The sequence below is a fragment of the Lichenostomus cassidix genome, chromosome 2, assembly GCF_008360975.1.
Source record: "Lichenostomus cassidix isolate B80296 chromosome 2, HeHo_3.0, whole genome shotgun sequence".
Lineage (NCBI taxonomy): Eukaryota > Metazoa > Chordata > Aves > Passeriformes > Meliphagidae > Lichenostomus > Lichenostomus cassidix.
The window spans coordinates 117,658,607-117,684,969 of record NC_139482.1 but is presented as its reverse complement, the minus strand read 5'-3'; the positions used below and the strand labels follow the sequence as shown (position 1 = coordinate 117,684,969).

General features: G+C 36.4%; 1 protein-coding gene across 2 annotated transcripts in view; it reads left to right on the top strand.

The window, feature by feature from the left end:
• ARFGEF1 (ARF guanine nucleotide exchange factor 1) overlaps window positions 1–26,363 on the top strand; it is an 85,403-nt gene that overhangs the window by 35,789 nt on the left and 23,251 nt on the right. The window contains exons 5-20 of one of the 2 annotated variants that reach the window (XM_085052969.1): window positions 2,613–2,792; window positions 3,516–3,789; window positions 4,306–4,419; window positions 5,080–5,243; window positions 6,323–6,456; window positions 9,911–10,145; window positions 14,035–14,134; window positions 14,247–14,386; window positions 14,491–14,599; window positions 15,615–15,816; window positions 16,741–16,852; window positions 18,031–18,236; window positions 18,337–18,421; window positions 18,971–19,142; window positions 20,325–20,476; window positions 23,919–24,047. In XM_085052969.1, coding sequence (XP_084909095.1) covers window positions 2,613–2,792; window positions 3,516–3,789; window positions 4,306–4,419; window positions 5,080–5,243; window positions 6,323–6,456; window positions 9,911–10,145; window positions 14,035–14,134; window positions 14,247–14,386; window positions 14,491–14,599; window positions 15,615–15,816; window positions 16,741–16,852; window positions 18,031–18,236; window positions 18,337–18,421; window positions 18,971–19,142; window positions 20,325–20,476; window positions 23,919–24,047 — 2,508 coding nt within the window. Of the gene's footprint in view, window positions 1–2,612; window positions 2,793–3,515; window positions 3,790–4,305; window positions 4,420–5,079; window positions 5,244–6,322; window positions 6,457–9,910; window positions 10,146–14,034; window positions 14,135–14,246; window positions 14,387–14,490; window positions 14,600–15,614; window positions 15,817–16,740; window positions 16,853–18,030; window positions 18,237–18,336; window positions 18,422–18,970; window positions 19,143–20,324; window positions 20,477–23,918; window positions 24,057–26,363 lie in introns of both variants that reach the window. The other variant, XM_085052968.1, reaches the window with a different exon arrangement.

Genomic DNA, 26,363 nt, shown 5'->3' with positions numbered 1-26,363 from the left:
ACGTGTGGGTGCTTTTATTCTCTGTGATTTTGAATTGTATTGATGAGTTGCTGTTAAAGTACCACAGGTGGCTTCATGCCCCGAACCTATTGCAAAGTAAGCAGTAAGAGTGTATGGCTGGGAGGAAGGCAGAGCTTTTGTTACTCCACCTCTCAGGTACAGGTGTTGTTGTGTAGCAGTTTTAAGATTTTGTGTCGTCCTGCTTAACTGGGGACCGTTGCTGGGGTGGTTGTCCTCTACTCACCTGTCGCTCCTCTCTTCTTCCTCATGTTGGACATAGTAGCTGTTTGGTCACAGAGTAAGGCTGGGGAGTAACATGTAGAAAAGTACTAAAATGAGAAAGGAAGGATTTATTTTTCTAACCTATGAGTTCCCAAGGGTTTTAGAGGAGCAGTACTGCCACTTCTGATCATAACCTGTGGTTTCTCAGGGTTAGCTGTCATGCCATTGTGATAATGATGTACTCATTTATGATAGAGAATCAGGTGATTCTGCTCAGGGCATGTCAGCAAATTGAGCCTTAAATGGAAGCTGCCAAGAGGGAAGGATGTTCAGAAAGTAATTGTAAAATACTTCCTGTTTTGCATTCATTCTCATATTTCTACTGGATTGTCGTAGTAGAGGAAGAGAAATGGCACTGAGATGTGAAGTTAGCATGACTAATAGCCTGAGGATGGCTCTAAATTGTAAGGAAGATGAAAGATACTAGCAAGAGATTAAAGCTAAAAATGCTTATCAGTTTGCAAATGGTTTGCAAATGTGTACAGTAGTCATTAAGATTAGTATCTAGTGCCTGGGAAGGAAATAAACCCAAAGAAGAAACTGTTGAGTGCTCTGTAAAATCTATAGTTTGATATCTGCAAGGAGATGCCCTGTAGAAAAACTGATTCTTCAGTCTGCACAGAATATGTTATTCAGTGAATTTGGATTAATATATTAAGGAGGTATGTCTCTGTGTTTGTTTGAAGCATTTGTTTGCCTCCACACCTCCAATCAGATGGTGTGAAAAGAGCCAGGCTCTACTATTCATAACAAGCATACTGAAGAAAACTTAGGAAATTCAAGCTGTTAAGCCCATTAAAACAAAAGAGCACATAGTCTGTCTGTAGCCTTGTCACCTTTCTCTACTAGCTGGCTCTGCTTTCTATTATTAAAAGTTGGGGAGAAGAACCTTGTAAGACTTCACTGAACTGAGATGGAAGTTAAAATCGGATTTTCACATATCCGCTTCTTAACCATCCAAATTTAAGGAGACAGAAAGTGACACAAAGGAGTTACTTTATGAATGACATCACTAGAACCAGAGATGGAGAACTGATCCCCCTGCACCTTTTCATTAGTGTCCCAAATACTAGGCTGCAAGAGGTCTTGTCTTCCAAGTGAGAAGCTGTAGGTGGTTCTTAAACTGGTGTATTGAGTGTGTGTGTATGTGTCAGTGGTATAATTTGTAACTGAGTCAGAGAAATATTAAGTAAATCTCAATATGTAATGTGTTAGGTCCAAACAGTAGTGGTTTGGAAAAAATAGCTGTTTATGCCTGCATCCACTTGTTCAGCTTGTTTTCAAGAGTGGCTGATTTTGCTTTTTATGGGTTTGAGTGAGTGATAGGTACTATTTCTCCACTTGGTGCCTTGTGTGTATAGAAGTTCTGACAATGTCAGTTAGAGATGTGAGGTTTAATGATGGTTTAATGAGTAAATTACCCAACACTTGAAATAACTTTTGTTTTTAACTTTGATAAATTTACAAAAGTAGGAGCTTTCCAGTGCTTCAGTTCTTTCTTACCTACCCTAAACATCCCATTAAATGATTAGTCTGTCAAAGTTTTTAATGCTCAAAATTCCCTGATTCCTGGATTACAGCGAATATAAACTGTTGTGAACTAGGCTCTTCCCCTTTCCTTCCCCTCTCAAACACACACTCTGACAGTGTTTTCAAACCCTTTCCTCAGCTTTCATCTGCCTCTATTTCTTCCCTTTAATCCAACCTGTGTCTACCTCACATAATTTGTTCCTTACTTCTGTGTTATCTGATCTTTAAGAGGCTTATGTGCAGTTTTTTTAAAGAGAAGCAGATATTAGCTCAATGGGAAGAAATACGTGAATTTCTACATAGGGGCAACACAATTTACTAGTATGTACTAAAAAAAGCTTTTATAAAGGACAGTTGTCTTACTATAACTGCTTAATCTCATATTCAATCATTGTTCATCACATTTACATTTATTTCAGAAACAGCTTTTGGTCCCTTTGGCTTCCCTTCCAAGTTTTAACAGATAGTCTGTTCTTGTTTTATGACGAGAAAATTTGACGATGAACTCTATTAGCTCCCTCTCCAATGGCTCCATAGGTTACTTCTTGCTGTTACATGCTATGAAACATATATTTCTTAGATATGTGGATTAAAAACACTCAGTTTAATATAACTGGTAAATATGATTTTCCATATGGCTACAAGAGTGTGTGGGAAAACATAATAAAATTGCAGTTCAAGGTACATACGTAGATATATTTTAGAAGCAATCCAGTTTTGGTATTTATTAATGTGCAAACTGTTTGATTGATCAATGTTTTGACTGGTAAATGTATATGTGTGTGTGTTTCTTTATCTAGGCTTTGCTCACTGCAGTAACATCTCAACACATAGAAATCCACGAAGGAACAGTGCTACAGGCTGTAAGAACATGTTACAATATCTACTTAGCAAGCAAAAATCTTATAAATCAAACTACAGCCAAGGCTACTCTAACACAAATGCTGAATGTCATTTTTGCACGTATGGAAAACCAAGCAGTGAGTATCTCAGTATCTTTTGCTAGAAGCTATCTCTTGAAAGCAAACCAGCGTTGAGAGATTTGTTTCATCATTATTAAAGCTTTTTGGGTTTTCTAACTTGAGTACTTTGGGGCAAAAAAAGAATCTGGTATCTGATATTTTTCTTCTTGTGTTTTGCACTCTGAAATAAGTGGAAATTTGGGGGTGGGGGTGGTGTGTAGGTTTTAAACTTCCCATAATGGTCCACTATATTTAATAGATGTATTTACCTCAGAGGACATCTTGCTTTGACTTTACATATTCCTTTGACTTTGCATGTTGTCATAATCCATTAGACAAGTCGCAGAAATTCTTCCCCTTCTGGGGATTCCAGAACAAGGGACCACAAAAAAAAAGTCTGCCTTGATGTTTTTCCAAGCACTCTGTGTTTACTGTTACATCTACTCCCTGAACTTCCTTATAGAGCAGGCAGACAACTCTTGGTCTTATGGTTTATGTAGTGTAGTCATACCTTCTTTGAACTACGTGCATAGTTGGGAAGCAGCCCTCTTGCAATGGATTATCCCATGATACTGAAGTTATTTATAATTAAACAAAAATGCATTTTCTTAAACTCTTACAGCTTTAGGAAGGCACTGTGTAAGCAGAGACAATAGAGATGTCATCTTTATAAAATAATGCATATATCTTCTTGTTTTATTTTGATAGTGAAGTTCTTGTGTGTTTGCAATGCTTTTGTAGCTTCAGGAAGCCAAACAGATGGAAAAGGAAAGACACAGGCAGCAACACCATCTCCAGCAGTCTCCAGTAAGCCATCATGAGCCTGAATCACCTCAGTTGAGACATATTCCAGCACAGACTGATCAGCTGTCCAAAGACCATGAGAGAGAGCTTGACCACAGCACAAATGATGTGGACAAGAGCCTTCAAGAAGATATTGAGGCAGAAAATGGATCTGACATTTCTAGTGCTGAAAACGAACAGACAGAAGCTGACCAAGCCACAGCAGCAGAAAGTAATCAGTGTGTATTTCTGTTTCATGGAGGGAGGGAAAAGGTCTGTAAAAAGAAAGGCTTGAGAATTGTCTTTTTTCTCTCTCCCAAATCTGGAGTCAGGCATAAGTTTTCAAGTAGTTGACTTATGCAAAATGCCCATTTGTCCTTGTTCCCACTGTCCATCAAGAGTATCCTTTAGTCCTACACTCTGTTGTACTCTATCAAAATTTTTTTTGCATCTGTGTAATACTGTGAAAGTTTTTGAGAATAACATCTCAAAACCATCAAATTTTCAGTGTTTAATATATGTGAAGATACAAAATTTATGTATTTATTGGCATAGGCCTATAGATTAATTGCCATTTACAGGTTAAACATGGGAATTCTTACATTCTGCAAATAACTATTTTTGAAGCATCCAAACATTTATTAAGCAATTTGTAGTTGAAATCTGAAATATTAAGTGCAAGCAAAATACCTTCTTATTTTCAGAGTTTCTCATTAATACTTGTTTGTGTTTGTTTTTCTTTATAAAGATCTTTCTAAAGCTGATGGAGGAACATATGATGGTGAAAGCAATGAGTGTGAAGAGAAGGCACAAGAAATTGTAGAAAGTATTGTGCAGGAAATGGTGAACATAGTAGTTGGAGGTATTATATTAATATCTGCCTAGTCAATAGCAACTGTGGTCTGATTCGTGACCTTAAGAATTATTTTACCACTTTCAAATATTTAGCTGAAATTTATAATCATTTAAATATGACTTAGATGCTGAAGACGACAGTGTCAATTGTCAGACTTTAGCTGTGCATTATTTAACAGTAAAACAGACAGGATTTCATACATTGATTTACATTCTTTATATTGGAGACTAATGTTCTTTTAAAATACAAGATCTTGGTGTTTTTTGGGTTTTTTATTATTATTGTTATTATTATCATCATTGTCTTTATTATTTCTATATGAACACTTTTCAGAAATGGTTCTCTTTCCGTAGTAGCAGTGTATCACTATATTTTTCAGTTTGTTGGAAATTGTGTCTCAGACTAGTGAGTGATGTCTCCTACCAATACTTCTTGGAAACTTGGTAGAGTGGGGACACTGGCAATGTGAAGTTACAAGTAAATTTTTTATTGTAATTTTCATTAGTGGGAGTCAATAGTATTTGCAATTTTTATAGTTCTGTAATGCCACGTGAATTCTGCCAGAAGCTGCTCCTTATGATTGTTTTAATATTTAAGTGTTGATTTTAAAATCTCTTTTTAATTTTTAAACTCATGTAACATTTGTTTTTACTTTTTTTCTGGTAGATGTGGAAGGGACTGCAGGTGGTGATGGCACAACTGTATCGTTAGAGGACGGCAGTGACAGTGAAAACATTCAGGCAAATGGAATTCCAGGGACTCCAATTTCTGTTGCTTATACACCATCTTTACCTGATGACAGATTATCTGTCTCTTCCAACGATACTCAGGTACAGGCAGTTATGAATCAGGAAATTCTGAAAAAAAGTATAGTTTTAAGTGGTGCACTTGTGCAGAGTGATTTGTGTAATTCCATAAAATAAGTTACTGAGATGAATTTCAAGTGTTGTCACATTATTCTACTTTAATGAACTACTTAAATGAAATTTTTCTGAACAAATTTTGTGTGCAATGTCTTTTTTATCCCAGCATGGTTTTAGCTGCCCCATGGAATTCACTGTTCCAAGATTAGAGAACTCAGTTTCCTGTTTTGTGAAGTGCTCTTGAGAAGCTGTAAAACTAGTATTCAATATGAAATATATAGCGAATTATACGCATGCCTGTGTAATTTTAGTGCGTTCTTTTCAAACAATAAATAGAAATTTCGAGCTGATAGCATGATGTTAATGCAGTGAATTCAGATTGAGTTTCATGTCTGAGAGGATTTGATTTCCATTAACAAAATAAATGTGGAAATACACTCCCTGTGTTGTATCAGACGTGTACACTTGTCAGCTGACCAAGAGTATCTGCTCTTGGTCAGAGAGTACTGAATAATTAGGTTTGAGAATAATAATTTTAAGTTTAAAAAGTTACAGTCACATAGGCCATACAAATAGAAAACTAACATTAAATATGTTGCTTATATGTGGAACGATAATACAGAATTTCAAGAACTTAGTAATAGGAGTGTTTATGGTACCATAGAAATTTTATCAAATGTATCTAGTGACAGATAGCTAACTATTCACATTCTATTAAAATATTGAGTGTTTGGGTCTTTTTAAACTAGTTATCTATTGAAAGTGCCTGGCAGCAATCACTGCAAATTACCCTACTTAAACCTGACCTACCTAATTTCATTACACTGTTTAATTAATTTTGACCTTTTACTGAGCAGGCAGTTTTTAGTAGTGACTCTCATTTCAACTGGATTGCAGAATGTTTTCTTTTAGTTTTGAGACCATAAAGCTAAAGTGAATTAATTATATTTGTATAATATATTAACTTCTTATTGCTCGGAGGTGGGGATTTCCCTACACATGCTGCTAATGCAAAATGGAATACTGAAATATGTTAACTTCCTTAGGAATCTGGAAATTCTTCAGGACCTACCCCTGGTGCTAAGTTTTCCCACATTTTACAAAAGGATGCCTTCCTTGTATTCAGGTCACTGTGTAAACTCTCCATGAAACCCCTGTCAGATGGACCACCAGATCCAAAGTAAGTAGAATTTAAAAGTTTTTTTAGTGAATATGAAAATAAAAATAAATTACTTAAATATTTTTGTGAGTCCTGTTACTGAGAAAATGATGGTATGGTGAAAAGAACCTAAAAACTTTAGAAAGTTACTTTTATGTTTTAATGCATCTTTTGTATACCTGTTTAGAAGTTTAACACCTATCCTTTTACAAGTACATCATGTTCTTCCTACTTGCTGTTTATAATGCCTTTCCAAAGGATTTGTATAGAAGATCCTCAGGTATTTCTGGTCTTGCTCACGTTGCTCTGCTTTTTGTATATTCAGGGTTTGTAACCTTTGCTGGTTATGCCCCATAATTTCTTTCATCTCTTGCATATTGCTCACCATCCAAAACATATCCCTGTATTGGCTCCTGGGAAGAAAATTAACTCTACAGCAGCTGAAATCAGTGTATTTGCATATCCAATACACATACTCAGCTCTCCTTCATCTTAATATAAGCTACTCACCTGGAGCTGATAACTGGTTTTGATAAATTCATGATACAGTGTTTCATTCTTTTGTTCAGGTTGGACACTTGTCAGCCTATTTAATCGAAACACAAATGGTTGATAATAAATTATTTGGCTGTTTTTTTCTGACTGACAATACCATGTTTTCAGTTCATTTCTAGAATTGTTTGTTGTAAAGCAAATACAGATTCTCCTCTATAGATGGGTGCCAGTATTGAGTGTCAGCAGGAAGGTTTGCTTTCTGATCTTGGATTTATATGCAAATAATTTGTATACATTTTTTTGCACGTTAGGAACAGTTGCTAGTAATTTTCAAGAGGAGTACTTTTTTGTTTCTAAGAGATTAAATTAAAACTGTAGTATGATTTCAGATGACAGTGAAAGGCCTGGTATGCTTAAAAATAAAATCAGCATTACTCTTCCGAGTCTAGCTTCTAAAGCAGGTAACTTTAGGACAGTTTAGTTTAATCAGTGATGTGTGGTGTGGATTTAATAAGTTGTGAAAGATACGATGTACTCAAAAGTGTTTGAAGGTTTAGTCTGGAAACATTTTTAAATTATCTAGCAATGTACTATGGAAAGTCAGGACATTAGAGAATGAAGACTGAGGAATGAAGGTTTTCCTCACTATTTCTGAGAATTGTCTTCCAGGAAATGCCATGAAAATCTTGTGGGTTTAGTTAGTACTCTGAGACTGAAGCTGTCCATTTATTAAAGGCTTTAATGGATTAACTCCCTTTGCAAGAGCAGTAATAGCTATTGAGGCACTTGGAAAATCTCATCTGAATCCATAGAGTTCTTGACATTCATATTAGAACTGGTGAAGCTCCTCATACAAAACAAATTGGAGAAAAAGGCATTTAGGGCAACAAAAATTCACTGCAAATACATTTGAAGATAACCCATATTTGGAGAAGTGCCAAGAATTTATCAGTGGTTCTGAGGCATTGATGGCTTTTTGAACTATTACAAACATGCTGTAATTGGAAGAGGAGGCGTAGGATATCTATGGCATTTCAAGAGTCTTATCTGCCTCTTTAAAAATCTTATTTTCAATGAAATTTGTTTTGAAGTCTGTATTGAAAAGTATTTTCAAATTTTAGGTAACTGAACATGAAGCTTTGGCTTAAAATCAGAAGTCTTGGAGTTAAGATCAGCATTTTGCTTCCTGGGAACGTGGTTAATGTCTTTGTTTTTTTCTCTGGAATAAAATAACATGGGGTGAAATATAGCTCAAAGGTTTGCTTGCAAGTTTTTGTTTTTATGTTAAACCTGTTCTAAATTAAGTGAGCTTTACACATCATACAAAATTTTTAAGGTCAGCATGTTGGGATTTCAGGTAGGAGCTGACACTTGCTGGAAGTAGGCAATACTTATTATTTATGACTGAAATTCTCTTCATATTGAAATGCTTACATTCCATAGCATTTGGTATAGCGTGGTCATGTGCTGTCTGCACAACTGGTACCATGTGATACAAAATCAAGCCTTTTGCATCAAAAGAGATTGTTATATCAGCTTCCATGCAGTGCCAGCACCAAGCATTTTCTTAAAGAACTCCTACAGAGAGCAATTTTGGGGCATTGACTTTGACTTGTAGCCCATTAGGAGAAATGTGATGGACAAGTCCCTCTCTCAATTTGACTGGCTGTTAGAAAACAGTCAAAAGCATCTTTAAGAAAACGTCTACTGTGGGAATTATATTCAGAGTTTGAAATGTTTGCAGATTAATTTCCCCACCCACTTTGTTGGGCAGAAATAATTGAGTTTATTTGCAATGTACCTAATATTAATTAGCATTTTTGGTTTTAGTTAGATTGGAATTACTTTTTTTTTTCCATTAAGCTCATATATTTGCACTATATAGCAAATATCCAGCTACTCTGTGTCAGAGATTGCCTTGGAGCACTGCTTATAGTGTCTGAGCTGTACTGGAGGAAAAATTTCCTGCCATTGTTCCCTGTGTTTCATAACTGTCCTCTGTCAGAGGTGGTTGTTTAATGAAAGCTGTGGACTGTCCTGTTGGGGTAGCCAATTGTGTCTATACCTGCCCTTCAGAAGAGATACAGCCTTTTTTGAAATGGTCAGGAGTGGGAAGGAGCATCAGGGGTCTTAGGAGAGAATGGTTTCACCTGGAATGCCATTTATTGCATTGTATTTTAATAGATGCAGATTTCCTTTATGCTTTTTTCTTGTGCAGTTTGAGGGTTTTTTGGCTGTTTTGTTGTGTTTGTTGTTTTGGGAGTTTTAGAGCAAAAATGGTAGCACTGGTCTGACATGAATTCTAGCTTACTTGAGTGTGTAAGAACGTTACTGTGGAACACTTGACAACTCTGTTGTTGTCTGACTTGGTGATTGCCATGCTTAAAATAGGCACCTTATGTATCTTACCTGCTCTCAGAGTGGGAGTGGCCCAGTGACTGATTAATGCTGTATATGAGAAAAGATATTTCAGCGTTGGCAGGAAGTAGGTCAGGCAGTACAGCTGTTGTCTTTATAGTCCTTCAACTCACTTTCCATGCTGGTGGAAATAGAGGAGGAGGAGGAGAAATTTCTGCCTTCTACTAGTCAGGGTTTGGTAGATGGGCTAGATATTTTAGATGGGATCTTCCAAAGCTCTGTTAATGGGAAAAAATGCTCTTTCGTCCTCTGGCTAAAAGGGCAGCATTGCCTCTTGTTGCTGCTGTTCTGTGGTGCAGAAGAGAGAGTGGTCCAACAGTAATTTTTCTTTTTCTGGAAAAAACTCTTCTTGCCTGCATTCATGGTTGAAAAATGACCAGTTCAACAAAATAAGATCAGCATCTTTTTATGACCCTTTCTGCAATAGGTTGTGTCTAATTTGAGTTTCTCTCATTGACATTCCACATGCAAAATCATTCTGATGTATATTGACTTTTCAAGAGAATGTGTTTTATTTTTAATGACTTACACTGGACTGACATCCTGCACTGTTTTGTTCTAGATCTCATGAACTGCGATCAAAGATTCTTTCATTGCAGTTGCTTCTGTCCATTCTGCAAAATGCAGGACCAGTCTTCAGGACAAATGAGATGTTCATTAATGCTATAAAGCAATACCTTTGTGTTGCACTGTCAAAAAATGGAGTCTCCTCAGTTCCAGAAGTTTTTGAACTTTCACTTTCCATATTTCTTACCCTCCTGTCAAACTTTAAGACTCATCTAAAGATGCAGATTGAGGTATGTTACATTAATTTCTAATTAAGTGTGTGGGAGGTGTGAAGGGAACATTTGTTTATATTTGTGTCCCTTGGTCTTGCTTAAATAAATTTGTTTGCATTTGTGACTCACAGCTTTTGTGTAAGACTTGCCAGATCTTCCTTGTTTTGAAGTTTTCTGTTGGGTGTGGCATGGTATTATTGCAGAATGTTGCTGAAACACAGTAGTGTGTAGGTTTGTGGCTAAGCTCAACCAGTGTTCAATAATGCAATTAAGAAAGTTTAGCCCTGCACTGCATATTACTAAATTAAGAAAATGAATACACTTATAAAAAGTCTGTGTAATATATGGTCTTGCAGAATAATTTTAGAATAAAAATTAATGACTTGAGAAATATTGTGGATTCTCTTTGAGATCACTTGAACAGATTTATTTAGCTAAGGAAGTCCCAGCTATTTGATTATTGTAGCCACTTCCCTTTGCTTATCAGGGCCTCTGTCAATATATGTCCTGAATTAGATGATTTAATTCCTTGGACTCTAAGTGGAGATAATTCCATATTCTTAGCAATAAGCTATATAAGTCCTGGCAGACATGGTGGATTTTCAATGGGTCATAGGGAAAAGGAAGATGTATCCCCATATGGGCCTTTCACTTAAGAGTTGGACTCAATGATCTTTGCAGATCCCTTTGAAATTGGAATATTCTGTAGTTCTGTGTGTGGAGGTTTTGTTCTTGGATTTGCTCTTTGTGCCATGAGGTACAAAATCTCTGAACCACTCTGTCCTCTGTATACCCTCCTGTGGTGTCCCATGTGTTGAAGATCTTAATTCTGTGATGAATAAAGTAGTAGAGTGTGCTGTGTATCCCTGCTGTTTATTTTAGTAATTCTATGTTTGGAGAGGTCAGTGTGAGTACTAAAGCCAAGAGATTGCCCCGTTCGTGTGGAACTTAAGAATGTGAAAAAATTCTTAGAAATGTTGATAATCTTGCTGTTATAAGAACCTTTAACTCAGGAATTTCATCTGTGGATGTCATTGTACAAGTTGATACAGATGGCTGCTTTGGAGGAAAAAACCTCATTTTGACAGTAGCATGTCAGAAAATGATTGTGTTCTGATCACTCACCAGGTTATTTTGATACTTCTTTGGGAAGGAAACAATAAGATTTCCAGTATATCGTTGAGCATAGATTGGATAGAAATGATTGAATGTGCTTTGAAAATATAAATATAATGCATTTTGAAGAGTTTCAAGACCAACTGTGTGTTCAACAAGACTGTAGTGCATGTGTGGTGTTTGGCACATCAGACAGACTGGGTGGAGCCACTCCTCAGTCCCACAGCCTGCTTCCCTGAAAGTGTTGGACTTGCTGTGTTCAGAGAGCTTACAAGTCAGCATGTAGGTGGTGAACGCATTGCAGTTCCCTGACAGAAATTTGATAGGTTTCCATCACTGCCAGCCTTTCACAAATTCCAAACAGAAAATGAAGACAGAGGAAAACTGGGTATAGGATGCTCTACACTATTGTAGCAGGTTCTAGATTATGCTAAATTAGGGGCATCACCACATAACAGGGCTACATTTCCTCTTTGTGAATAAGGAAACCAAAAACTTGATGCTCCTGAAGTGTCCATCTATTACAAAGTATGGGGTACAGCAGTTTCTAGAAACTTTTTTATTTTTCCTGGTTGTGAGATAAGAATTCTTCTTTCAGCTACTGATCCTAAAGGTTATTCTGAAAATGTGGGTAGACATGTAGATAACTTCACATTCAGTTTGTGTCTTGGAGCTGTAAGGAGAGCCATATGCTCTGATTTATAATATGCAAAATCTATATATTTTGGGATCGAGGCTGCATTTTTCATCTGTGTAAGAATTTTCTGGCATGTTTTAAAAGAGCAGGTTCTGATTCTGTTGAAAGTGACCCTCCCTTGGCCTGTTGACTCTCGTATTTTGCTAACACTCCCCATTGACAGTAAAATAGTTTGAGTTGTACCTTAGTTGTATTGTAACTGTAATTCTGAATGGGTTAATGAATATATTTGCAGCAAATCAAATCCTAGATATCATAGAAGTTGGGGTCTCATTTAGCTGTACTTAGCATTGCCACCCTTTCATAGCTGTGAATAAGCTACCTTAGAAGTCATACTTGAGTTGACCAAACATAATAAATAATTAGCTCTTTTCTGGTTTAGTTCTCCAGTATACTAGGAACAAAGTCTCAACTCTGTGATGTGAATTGCAATAAGTTACATAGTGATAAATAGTATTTTTAAATAGCTGAAATGTAAACCATCACTACAGTTTTGAGAATTTCTTCATTCCAGGATATACTTGCCCAAAGGTGACACCAGAAGCAAGAAGTCAGCTCGATCTCAGGCATGGAGATCTGAACTGCCTTTATAGTATGCAGAGCTTCCAGCTCTTTTCTAGCTTAGATTTGGGTTTAGTTTTTGTCCCTGAAACTTTTTTCTCTGCCTCATCAGTGACTTCTTTTTTAAATTTTCTACCAGAAAAGAAATAATTTTGCTGGTTCCAGAGAATATTGAAAATTACTGTCTTTCAATAAAAAAATCAGAAAACACCAAATGTGTATCTGAGGGTTACTCACAGCATGACATTTATTAAATTTCTCTGATTACATAAAATTGTGGTTAAAATCGGTCTAGTACTTTTTAGTATGTTTAAGCACTTGCAAGTCTTTGAATTGTTATGTGTGGAACTCCTTTGGTTTCATAGGGGTGCTTTCCGTGTTGAGACAGTTAGCTGGGACTGTGCTGTGTGCCTCTCTTCTGCTAAAAAGATTAATAAAATGTAACTATTGTTAGCACATTTTGCTTGAGGAAATAGCTTACCGCCTAAAAGTCAGTGTTGCTGTTTTTCCCCAGATGTGTGACTTAAAGTGGAAATAGCCTTATGTTTGTGTCTGCCTGGCTAATAGCATAAAAATCTCTGTAAAAATTCTCTGCTATGAAGGAATAGTTAATATTAAAAATAGGGGTAGTTATATATTTTTTTATATTAATGTGATGCTATTGGAGAAGTTGAGTGGCCCTCTAGTAAAAGTGTGTGTTGGGGATTTGGTAGGTACAAGTGGCTGTGAAGAGCTGAGCTCTCAGAGGTGCAGAACAGTGATGCAGTGTGGTGTGGGATGGTGATGTAATACCTTGTAGCAGTTCACGTTTGACTTATGGCAGTTGCTGCTGCTCAAGGAAGTGAGAAGAGAAGCCTTAGCTTAGCTGTTAAACAAGTTCAGCTGAATTAGTCAGCCTGTGGTGCTGATGGATCTGGTGAGGAACTAATTGAGAGGGGATAAAATAGTTTGTGGTCCAGACAGCAGCACCTGTACTAAAGTGATTTCAGGACCAGCTTATCTCTGTTCTAGGGAAGAGTAACCTTCCTATTAATGGCATTGCTGCATGCTGTGCCTGACAAGTACCCTTCTTCCAATAATCTAGAGTGATTCTTTTGTGTCAAGATGTTTCTGTTGTAATGAAGGTGCCATCATGTTATCATCTTGTAGAGAAAATACGTTAGTCATGAAATCTCATCTTTGAAAATCCCAAATGAACTTTTAACAGCAGTTTAGGCTTCATGTTAGGCTGAATTGTCCTTCAGGATTTGACATCATTCCCAATTCTTCTGGTTTTGAATGCTCAGAAAATAAACCAAATTTTTCATATGGATGACACTGCAGAAGTACTTAAGTAAATAATTCCAGTTCCTAATTTGCATGTATCAATCATAAGTTGTGTTTCTTCCTTTCCTCCCTTTTTTTTTTGCCTTCATTATTTCATGTACCTCTAAAATGCTGCTTTCAGAATTATGTCAGAATTTTGACTGTCAAAGTTAGTGACTGTGTTTGTAATAGATTTTTTTTTCTCTCTCTTCCTGGAATATTTGCTAGGTTTTCTTCAAAGAAATTTTCCTGTATATCTTGGAAACTTCTACTAGCTCATTTGATCATAAGTGGATGGTTATACAAACGCTGACAAGGATATGTGCAGGTATTAAGGACTGTTGTTCTAGATTTTGTTTTTTATCTTAAAGAGCAAAACTATACTTGCCTTCCATTATCTAGTTTTTCTTCCAAGTTTGACAATGCCACTTTATTTGCAGATGCCCAGAGCGTAGTGGACATCTATGTGAACTATGATTGTGATTTAAATGCAGCAAATATATTTGAAAGGCTGGTTAATGACTTATCAAAGATTGCTCAAGGAAGAGGTAGCCAAGAACTTGGCATGTCCAATGTTCAGGTAAAAATTGCACTAAACTTCATGAAATTTCGTGTTTCTTGGCATGATAGGTTCAGACTAAACTCTCCAGTCCACTAATTAATTGTTTATGGAATCTTTTCTAGGAATTAAGTTTGAGGAAAAAAGGATTGGAATGCTTAGTGTCAATCTTGAAATGCATGGTGGAATGGAGTAAGGATCAATATGTAAATCCCAATTCCCAGACAACGCTTGGTAAGACATGTGATGTGGTTTTTCTGGCTTTAGTGAGGAGGTACTGCAGGAGTTGTGTGTTCTTCCAGTATTTTGATGCTGTAAGTGTCCAGACTAGTAGAGCCTCTTGCATTAAAAAAATATTTTTTTTTCCTTTGGTAGAAATATTGATAAATTTGGTGTCATTTAGACAAGTTGTCTTAGTTGTCTTTTCCTAATTATGTGAACTCTTAGAATTCTTCTTGACTGAAAAAGTCTAAATCCTGGTTTTTTCTGTATTTCTGATTGTAAAGGTATCTCAAAACTTGCTTTGAAGCTCCCTTAATTTTATCTAATTTCATGAATAAATAACTACTAAAGCAAGCTGAATGGAGAGCATTTTTTTTTACTTATTAGTTAAAAAATACTTATTTACTTACTGTTTACTTACACTTTTTACAGCTAAAGAATTTTGAATGTTATAAGCTGTGAAGTAATGAAATCGTTACTTGTTTTAGTCTTGTTTTCATCTGCCCTGAGATGAGAAGTACTAAGGTTATGCCAGAATTTTCAGATTAAACACTTAAAGTTGGTAGGTGAAGTAATAAACTTTCTAGGGGTGGTTAGCATGGCTGTCTTTGTGAACTGAGAGCATCAGCTCCTTGGCATGCCTAAATTCCTTTAGACACTGTTTCAAAACCTTAGAATAGTTGCTCCCCGTTAAAAGTGATACTGGATTTGAAAACAAAATATAAAAGCTGTAGTTGGTTTTCTAAGATATTGGAGTTTTTTCCTCCAAGTGCCTGCAAATAACAGTTGCAATTTAAGGCTTAAATTTCAGTATGCGATGAACTGAAAGAAATCTCCTTGATATGTTGTAGTGATTTTTTTAAGTATTACTTACTTTCCCAACCAAAACAGAACCAGAAAATATATGAAAATACATGATTGAAGATAACCTTGAGTTTTAGAAGCCTTCAGAGAGGATTTGACATTTGATTTTTATTTCTTTTCACTGTATGTATATTGGATATATGTAACCCTTTCCAATTTATAGGCCAAGAAAAACCTACAGAACAGGACAGCAGTGAAACCAAACACCCTGAGACAATTAACAGATATGGAAGCTTAAATTCTTTGGATTCTACTGCTTCATCAGGAATTGGCAGTTACAGCACACAGATGTCTGGCACTGACAACCCAGAGCAGTTTGAGGTCCTAAAGCAACAAAAGGAAATAATAGAACAAGGAATTGACTTGTGAGTGCCCTTTTATCACCCGTGGGAGGGTGGATTCTTTTGGAGCTATGAAGATTCCTGGGTTTTTCTTCCTTCTCCTCATAGATACTCATCTTGTGTTAGGAAAAAAACTCTGGATGTAGCAGCACTTCCTCTGGTGAAAGAGTGCTGAATGGTGTCCCCTTTGGAGCCTGTCAACAGTGTTTTGTGTTAACCTAATTCCTCACAGCTAGAAGATGAGTACTCTGAATGTTTGTTCTTTTTTCTCCAGACCTGCTTGTCTAAAAATAAGGTTTTTATATTTGGATAAAAAGAACATTGAACTCGTGATCATTTGAATATGACCCGTTTTAATGTACATGTTACTGATGAAAATGCCTATATGCTTATGCTGATGAGTCCTTATGATTAATTAACTTGTCATAATTAGAACTGGAGGATAGTGTAATTTTGCAGTGCAGTCTGACATGCATCTTCTGTGTGATTTCATCTTCATCACCGTTATCCCCTCAGTGAGGTCAGTTTATGCAAAAATAAAGGTTTCCTCTCATAGTTTTGGGATCCTGCACAAATATGCCTTAGTCCTTTAGGGCTTCAGTTTCTTTCAGCTTCCTGGTTCTGTGTCTTGTGCATTTCATTCTTATAGGCAACTAATAAATTTGCTGATTGTTTCATACAGATTAAGATAAAAATCAACAGAGCATAATTGTTCTTTCCAAGTCAAGATTTTGCTGTCTTTGTGGAATATTTTTCCTTCATGAGTACCAGAGTAAATGGGAATAGCTCATTCCTGTCTAATGTGCAGTTTGATAAAGGAAAAATATTTAATATGTAGGTTTTTCAGCACCTCATCTGAAATTACTGAATCTTTTTACTTAAGCTGGTACAGCTTTGTGCATGAATAAAAGGGTTAACTCTCATTTTATCCTGCTCTTCCTTGTACAGATTCAATAAGAAACCAAAGAGGGGGATTCAGTACCTGCAAGAACAAGGAATGCTTGGCACTACCCCTGAAGATATTGCTCAATTCTTGCATCAAGAGGAAAGATTAGATTCAGTAAGGAAACTGTTTTCCTGATGGTTGTCTGTGCTCATGCTGATGTGTTTATACTAATTGCAGATCACTTGATAGTGCTGAGAGTGCATAACATGTTATTGTGGAATGAAGAAAAGCAAATTTCTCTCTCCTAAAATTTGTAAGCTCAAGGAATTTAAGCTGGAGGGTGCATTAGAGCTGTACCCTGTGCTCTATGCATCCTGCACTTCAGCAAGGTGTAAAGCAAGAGACTGACCTACTTGAGCTGACTCAAAACTTTTATTTAGTTGCTGGTATAGCTTGAAGCAACTTAGTAAATGGTATATAATTTAGTAAGAAATTGCCAGAATTATCTGTGCTTCAGAGATGACTGAAAAAATAATGTGGTGCAACAACATTAAAAGCCCTTTTTTCTGTCCCCAGAGGAAAGTTATTTAATCAAGATTAGTTCTTTGATTTTGTTTACAGCTACCAGCTGTTGCTGTACTTGGATGGGTTCTGCAATATCTGGCTAGGGAGGAGTGGGAGTATCTCATGTTAATACTATCATGAAAAACCCAACTTTTTGAAACAGCAGTTCTCACCATTTTGCATAGAAACCCCACCCATTGGTGCCCATGTTTGCAACTGTGGCTGAAGTGAAAAATTTCAGTATTAATGCTTAGAATCAGACATCAAAACTTTTTTTTAATCTCAGTTTACATCTTTATCTGAATGCGTGCTATTTTTCACCGTACCACGTTGCAGTGACAGTGATCAACTTGGATGCACTTGAGTACCAGCTATTCATATTTGAGCATCTGTTTGAGATCAGTAATCTAGGGGCTAAATTTGAGTTTAGTAAGCTTTTTATTCCTTTAATAAGTTTCTTAACTACAAAAATCATTATAGCAGAGAACAAGCATTGGTAATACTAACTTTGGCTTGTACACGTGTGAAATTCATCTAAGGAAAAAATGGCATGTGGGTGAAAACAGAGAAGGAAGAATGTAGGCAGATATACATGAGCATGTAAGAGCATTATGATGGAGTATATGGCCAAAATATTTTTCTTTAGACAGTAGAGGAGAAGCAGGAATATGTCTCAGTTAACTGCAATACATGCCTCTCTTTTTGTAAGACATTTGATTCTGTTGTTTTTATTTCTAATTTTTTTCAGATATAAATGCACTACTTCATCATTTTTGTTCTTATTTTAGACTCAGGTTGGGGAGTTCCTGGGAGACAATGATAAATTTAACAAAGAAGTCATGTATGCATATGTAGACCAACACGACTTTTCGGGAAAGGATTTTGTTTCAGCTCTGCGCATGTTTCTAGAAGGATTTCGTCTACCAGGAGAAGCTCAAAAAATTGATCGTTTAATGGAGAAATTTGCTGCTAGATATTTAGAATGTAACCAGGGGTAAGACGTACTTCTTCTTCAAAACTTTGGAAAGCTGAATAATTAGTAAAAAATCCTAATAAATTATATTTGCTGTTCTTTTTCTCCTTTTTGCCTTCAGGCAAACTCTTTTTGCTAGTGCAGATACTGCATATGTTTTAGCTTACTCAATTATCATGTTGACAACAGATCTTCACAGTCCACAGGTATGTTGCTGGAATAAATATCTGTGTAATTCATAGGCATGTAACTTGCAGGCTTATGACAGTGTGATTGTAAAAGAGCTTGATGTCCAGTTTAGCACTAGTATGTGTGTAAGAAGCAAGGTAGCTTGAGTTTGTACATCTTTTAAATTACGGTATTATGTTTCATAGGTATTGATATTTTTAAGTTGTTTTGGTTAGGCCTTTCAGTAAAGTAGATTTCTGTAAGATAGATAGTTTAGTCTGTATGACAAAATAAAGCACTTTTTTTTTTCTTTCTTCCTTTTTTTTTATGTATGTTTTATTTGGCATACATTTGATCTGTGGATTCTATCAAATATTTGAGTGTTGAAATCTCCTCATGGCATCGTGGTATATTGTAGATTTGACAGTGTAGTCTAGCATATGTTGAATGCTTTAAAATGTCTTCTGAATCAGCAGGTTTATCCCTGATAGTAACTTTTCATGAGCTGGTCAGTTTTATAGGCAGCATTGTAACTGTGATGAGCTTGCCTCATTTGTTGATATTTACAGTTACTTTCTGTATTTCAGGTTAAGAATAAAATGACAAAAGAGCAGTATATTAAAATGAATAGAGGTATCAATGATAGTAAAGATCTCCCTGAAGAATATTTGTCTGCTATCTATAATGAAATAGCTGGAAAGAAGATTTCAATGAAAGAAACAAAAGAATTAACAATACCCACGAAATCCAGTAAACAAAGTAAGTAGTTGCATTGTTAGCTTTTTTCGAAGGTTGGCTTTTCAGTTTCTTGAAGTTCTTCTTTTCAAAATAAGCATTGAATGAAGCAAACACCACTCACTCAGGTCACAATGTGTCCTGGCTTCTAATTTCATATCCTTTTCTTCTTAACATAATGCATGATGCTAACCTCAAATCTGCATTAAATGCAGCTGCTTATTTTCACTTCCCTTTACATCTGAATTCCTGGCAATCGGTGCATTAACCATGAAGGAGGCAGGTTTTGCTGTTCAGCAGCAACACAGGGAAATTGGAGGCCTTTATGAAGTTCTGGTGTTGCCAATAGGTACAGTGCAGAACTCACACACTGGGTGTGTTTTTTATTTCTGAAGTAACTGTTGTGATTTCCTGCAATAACCAATCTGTCATCTTCAAAAATTTTGCAGTATTTGGTTCTTAGGGCCCAATTTGTGCACTTTATTAATTATCTTTTTCTCTCTCAGATACCAGAACAACCTTTTGTGTTTGCACAGTAAAGACTGAGATGTTACATATTCTAGCCTTTCTACAGAGAACATTGAGACTTAACTTTTTCCCAACATGTTTCTATAATTTAAGTCCTATGTTAGCCTTATGAATGGATTCTTACAGGAAATTTACATCTGGAGAAAAGAATCGCTCTTGTTTTCAGTATTCATTCACTTAACATAATGTTTTATTGTAATTTTTAAATATCTGGTAATTACATGCTATTTGGATGTCACTATCTTGATGAGATGGAGGTTCTGTTAAAGAAATAAAAAGGTTTAATGTAGTTCTTGCTTTGAAAAAGGATGTCCAGTTATTTTTGTTGTTTTCTCTGCTGATGGATTACCATGAAATTTCTCTTCATTTAGAATTTAGCTTAGTGAGTGTGATATTTATGCTGTCAGTTGAGGTGATGGAGAAGAAATCTCTCGTTGTTCAAATCTTAAAATTCTGTAAAGGTTTAAAAATAGTTTACATTTCATACACAAATTTGCCTTAAATTTTATCTATATTGTAAAAGAAATACAAGAAGGCTGGTGTGATAATTTCAGAAAGTAAAGATAATACAAAGATGCATCTGAGTGATGCATTACTTAATGAAAAACATAATATTATTATATTCCTAAAGACACCATTGCTAAAGATGCACAAATGAGAGGAAAAATGTGTTTGCAGGTGTTGCTAGTGAAAAGCAGAGAAGACTCCTATATAACTTGGAAATGGAACAAATGGCTAAAACAGCTAAAGCTCTTATGGAGGCAGTGAGCCACGTTCAGGCCCCTTTTACCAGTGCAACACACCTGGAGCATGTGAGACCCATGTTTAAGGTGAGATACATGTTTAGCTAATCATGTAAAATATCACAGTTTGTTAGTATGAAATGCTGACTGACAGGATTTATTGAAAATACTAAAGATTTGCATCTTCTATGTTTTGCTCATTTTGTGAGTTATTTAACTTGCTACAAGAAAGAGCATTTTGAGCCTTCTAATCTAGATTCATTTACCACGGAATTTAAGAAGTTTCTGTGCTGATAGAAGAAGCATCTTGATGCAGTGGAGGAGTTATGAGGAATGTGTTAAAGGGAGAAAAATATAAAAAGTAGTTAAAAACCTGATAGGATTTTTATTTCAGATATAGAGGTATAGTCAAAAAACAGATTTATAAAACTGAGAAATTACTAATATCAGGTCATTGTTTCAGGTCCCCCATACTGCTTCTAAGGGAAATTACTTCATTGCATTTTGTGAGAGCACTTATCAGGAAAAGCTTGTAGCTGATGTCTGTTGCAAATTAATTCTGAAGAAAAGCTAGGACTCTTATCTAGTGTAGGGGAGGAAGCTGGACCTGTATTGAACTATTATTCTAAACAAGTGTCTGCTATTGTGTAAGTGCAAAGCTGTCTGCATCCCAAATGCCTTTTCCATACCAGTGATTCAGATTCATAGATACAGAGTATGTGCAGAGTGTACCATGCCTTAGCATGCTCTTGGATGTGGTCTCTGGCATAACTAACTCACAGCAGTCATCTGCAATTGAGATAAATTGCTGTGCCCTTACCGTACTCTCATTTGTGCCCTTGTTCAAGTCATGGTCCTCACATGACCCCTTTGTGAACTGCTCCAGGGAAGTCTCAGACCACTACCACTGTATAAACAAATGGTTCCCTGCAGGGATGTGCTGTGAGGTCAGGTGGAGCTCCAGGCCCAAGAATCATTGAAACATTTAGGTTGAAACAGACTCCTAAAAGCTTTGAGTCCCACTGTTAACCTGGCACTGCCAAGTCCACCACTAAACGATGTCCCTAAGTGCCACATCTGCATGTCTTCTAATCACTTCCAGCGTTGGTGCCTGCACCACTTCCTTGGGCAGCTTGTTCCAACTTTCATCAACTGCATCTGCGAAGGAATATTACCTAATATTCAATCTAAGCCTCTCCTGGTGCAACTTGAGGCCACTTGCTGTCGTCCTTTCTCTCCTTACTTGGGAGAAGAGACCAATTGCCATGTTTTTCACCAGCTCCATTGTCCTTCTCCGGACACACTCCAGCACCTCGATGTCTTTCTTGTAGTGAGGGCCCAAAACTGAACACAGGATTCAAAGTGTGGCCTCACCAGTGATGAGTAGAGAGGGAGGGTCACTGCCCTGATTCTGCTGGCCACACTATTGCTGGTACAGGCCAGGATGCCATTGGCCTTCTTGGCCACCTGGGCGCACTGAGGATCTAGCTGTAAGATTGCTGTCTATGAGGCAAAGTTATGAGTTGTCACCTTATTAAAAAAACTAGCATAGTGTTCCATTTGTACAGAGGAGCACTAAGTACAGACCTTATTAGAAATTTACTTTTAGGCTGTTCAAGGTGTCACATGGCAGAGGTGTACTATACATTCTCTCTGTTGACTTCCTTAAGGCTGAAATAAAATAATTCACATGCAGGCATATCTGCAAAATTCGTAGTGTGGTTTTCTTTAAGGTAGCAGCCCTAGTGCTTCCTACCCCTTAGTATCTGAAAAGTGTATTTCCGAAGTTCATTTTCAAAGGAGCAAAACATTAAGCACCTGGGTTAAATTAACACCCTAAACATCTTTCGTGAAGGTGCAAAAAATTAGAAGTTGTTACTTGAAGTTACTTGCGGATGTTTTTGAACTAATTAAAGTACTGAGGACAGTGTAATGTATTGAGCAAAGGGCCCTCTTCTCAAAAAAATGTGAGAACTGTGGAATTTGAACACTTAATTTCACTTTTTTTATTTAACTTAAATTTTCAGCTGAACTTTACAAATATCTGGATATCTCACCCATTGATGTCCACATAAAATTGATCATTATAACTGCATTTACAGATACATTGACTGAATTTTTAAAACAGAGCAAAAATTCACTTTATGCACCCATCTAAGCAGCCCAAAGTCTGGTTTTGAGGCTTGATTTTCACCTTTGTTAACAAAACTGTCTAGAAATAACCGCGTGTATCTAGTTATAAAGCACAGTCTACAGACCATTAGATAGTTCTAAGAAAATATTTCAGTTTTGTGATTTTTTAGGTTTAGTTTTGGTTTCAGTAGCAATGAAAATTAAGCAGGTGGTGAGAAGAAACATATATTTCTGAACATAAAATCATAGAATATTTTGGGTTGGAAGGGACCTTTAAAGGTCATACAATCGGGAATTAAATCCTGAATCTGTGAATTCATCTGATGCCTATAATACTGTCCTACAGTTACTGTTTGGTATGTGCAAGCGTTAAATGCTTTTTGGAGGTAGTGCTTTTGGGATTGCTGGCTTAAATGAAACCAGAGCTCTGTGGTGCGTCATTTTATTATGAAATTAAGTGTGAAATCTGTTGCTCCTTGCTGTGCCTGTTGGCTCTGTATTTCATCTGGGGTGACTTCAGGTAAAATTAATTCTAAAATCATTCTGGGTACTGTGGTGTTTCCTCTTCTTAATCCCATGTAGTTATAGCAGGATCCTCTGCATCTTCTCACTGTTTTTTCTGTCTTTGGTAGAGGGAGCCTTGACCACAAGGAAAAGACTATGTAGACTCCCCTGCAATAATTTTAGTTGCATATATTACACTCTAAAGTGCCACCTAAGGCAAGAGGAATGGGAAGCATTGACAGTGGCTTAGGTTCAAAAGGATGGAGGGACAAGGGCAACAAAATTAGTAGTACAGAGATAAGGCGAGGTCATGTCCTGCATTTTTTTGTTGTTGTTGTCTTACCACAATTTTAGTGTAATTAATAAAGTTTGCCTTATTTTTGCTACTTTCATTTTTTTTTTCTTTCTGGTGTTGTTAAGACAAGCTAGTCTTATTTAAGTACATACTTTTCATCGTAAAGAAATCTGTTAAATGGTGTGTTGGTTATTACAATAACTAGACTCTGTTTTTCAGTGTGCAAAGGTAAAAGTTATCCTGGGAATGCTAAAACTCCAACAGATATCTAATTGACATAGCTTTAGGGTTTGGTTTTTGCAGCTATCTGAAGATGGTTGTCTGTTAGTTGCTGAGGGAGAAGATGAGTGCTTTTGAGGGGAGCTCCACTCTGCATTACTTCTGTCCCATTCTGTGTCTCATGTCTCTTCTAGCCACACTTTATACTACTTGGTGTCTCATGTCTATCTGTTTTATTTCCTGTTTGGCAAAAGGCAACATCAAGTTAATGATGTAAAGTTAAGGATGGAATTTATACCTCAGCAAGATGTTGAAATATAACATTCCCTTCAAGTACCAGCAATTGCTAATATAAGACTAACTTTGCATACATTCCAGTTGGCATGGACACCTTTTCTAGCTGCATTCAGCGTGGGTCTACAGGACTGTGATGACACCGAAGTTGCCTCTCTTTGTCTGGAGGGTATACGATGTGCAATCCGGATTGCTTGTATTTTCAACATTCAGGTAAAAAATGTAAGATTGAGACAATACTTTGATTTATGTACCAGCAAAATGTTAGTGGGGTTCTAAGAGTCCTTGTTGCTGAAGCTATGCACTGCAATACCGAGAGGCTGCCTGCTTCTGACATTACTATTTCATCTGATACTTGACTGGAAGTGTAAATGAAGTGACCTTTATTTTTCCCAGTGTTTTGTGGTAAGTGCTTCCATGTGTCTGAATTCTTGTTTCCCTAGAAATTGACTACTTTTATGTCAAAGTACTTTCTAGCTTTGTTATAAGGCTATTTAGCTATGTTGTGGTGTTTTATAAAATGAGTCTCTGTGTCCTGTTAAATAGTATCTCTGTGAACTATATTTGAAATATTGTTACCAACTTCAGAGAGATTATATTAATCTGAGATGTCTATAAATGGATGCCCTATTAATACTTATGGCACTGGAAATGGCATTCCTGGTGTAATGAATGAATGTATCTGGCATTAAGCGCAATGCCAAGAATGCCAGACGCTCTGGCTCCAGAGGGTGATTGTTTTTAAACTTGGGCTTTTATTGGCTTTTGTTTTTCTATTTAAAAACCCTTGGTAGGGAAGGTACAATTACGTTATTGTAGATTGTTAGTTAATAAATGGAGTACTGGTCTGCCATAGCTGAAGAGAGGGGCAAGCAAAATTCATGTTTGTCATCATGTTATTTCATATGTACATTGAAAATGCTTAAAAAGCAAACAAAAACAAACCAAGAAAACACACACCAACCCAAAAATCAACCATATAAGACTAAGTATAAAATGTTGAAGTATGATACAATAGCAAATGCTTTATTTCCTTCTCCCCTTGCACTTGTATTTGGCCCATTAGGTAATATTTTATCACTAATGTGCAAAGGCACATTGGGACATTTGATACAGCTGCTTAAAAAAAAAGCATTTAAGATCATGTAAGATTTCCTTCCTCTGTCTTTCCTCCCAATTTCTGCATCTGTTCTGTCTCATAGCTGAACAGACTTAAAAATTTGGTTAACAAAGCCTTCCCTGGAGCCTGCAGATGTTCAGTGAGATTCACACTCCATTTACTTTCGTTTCTAAGCTGCAAAAGTGGAGCTGGTACAAATACCAGTTTGAGCAGCTGCAGAGTTTAGTTCTTAGTCCTGCAGTGGTCAGCCTTGTGTGGGCAGGGCAAGGACATGTTTGCTTTAAGATCCCCCTAATTCAGTTGTACCCTTAAATTGGCTTGGGACATGACTGAACTGGAGGTGATCCAAAAACAAGTTCTTAAATTTCAGAGAATGGGAAATGTTGCTTTTGAAGTTTCAATATAAGCAGTATTTCTTCTTGGTTTTCTATGGGAGTTCTGTTTTGTTGATATAATTAAAAGCAGCACTGGTTTGTTGGTGATTTCAGTATTACCGGATTATTCCAATTCACGAAGTCTTGATTAGATGGGATATTATCTGACTTCAGACACCAGATAGCTCTGGTGGTTTGAAGGAGACTGACACATCTGTACTTGAGCTGATTTAAGTATCATTTCTGTTGGAATGAAGTGTTTCCTCATGTGCTTAAGATGGCAACTTTACAATTTCATTGTGCAAATGTACAGAAATTAAGATTGGTGTCTATTAAGAGTTAACATTGGTTTACACACCTTGAGAGATAATGGAGAGACGTGGATGCCTTTAATTTTGAGAAAATTTCCCAAGTACACAGTATAGTTTAAATTATGCGTGTTCACCTCTAAAACCTCAATTATAAAATCTGGTTTTAATTATTTATGCCTTTAATCCTAGACTTGTCACACAGTGTGACTTTTGTCTATAAGCATCTGAGACAAGATATGCACCAAAAGGATGTACTTAATCGGCTTATATCATCATGTTTTAATTTCTGGGTGGAAGACACATTGTTTAGGTTTTCTCAGATTTTGCTGGCTTGGAAAAAGGTGGGGAGAGGGAATACCTGTATGGATGAATAGGACTGAAAACATTTTCTTTTTACAAAAGATACACAGTTTGTAGACTCTACAGCTTCGTTGCTTACAACATTTTCTTTGAGACTTCCATTTCTCAATGCTTCTGCATCAATTTGTGTGCCTTTGCCAGCATACTCTGCAGTAGTGGCAGTATGTCCCTTCTACCATAGCCTGCTGTTGCAGTGTTTGTGTTTGCTCTGTATAACAGGCATTCTTCCTGGGATTTTTTTTTTTATATTTTATATTTGGTTGTTTTCTGGGCTTAATTATTTTTTTTTTACTTTAAAGTAGCTCTAAATATCCAAATAGTTAAATATATTTCATAATTGTCATTTGTTTATCTGGTGTGCAAC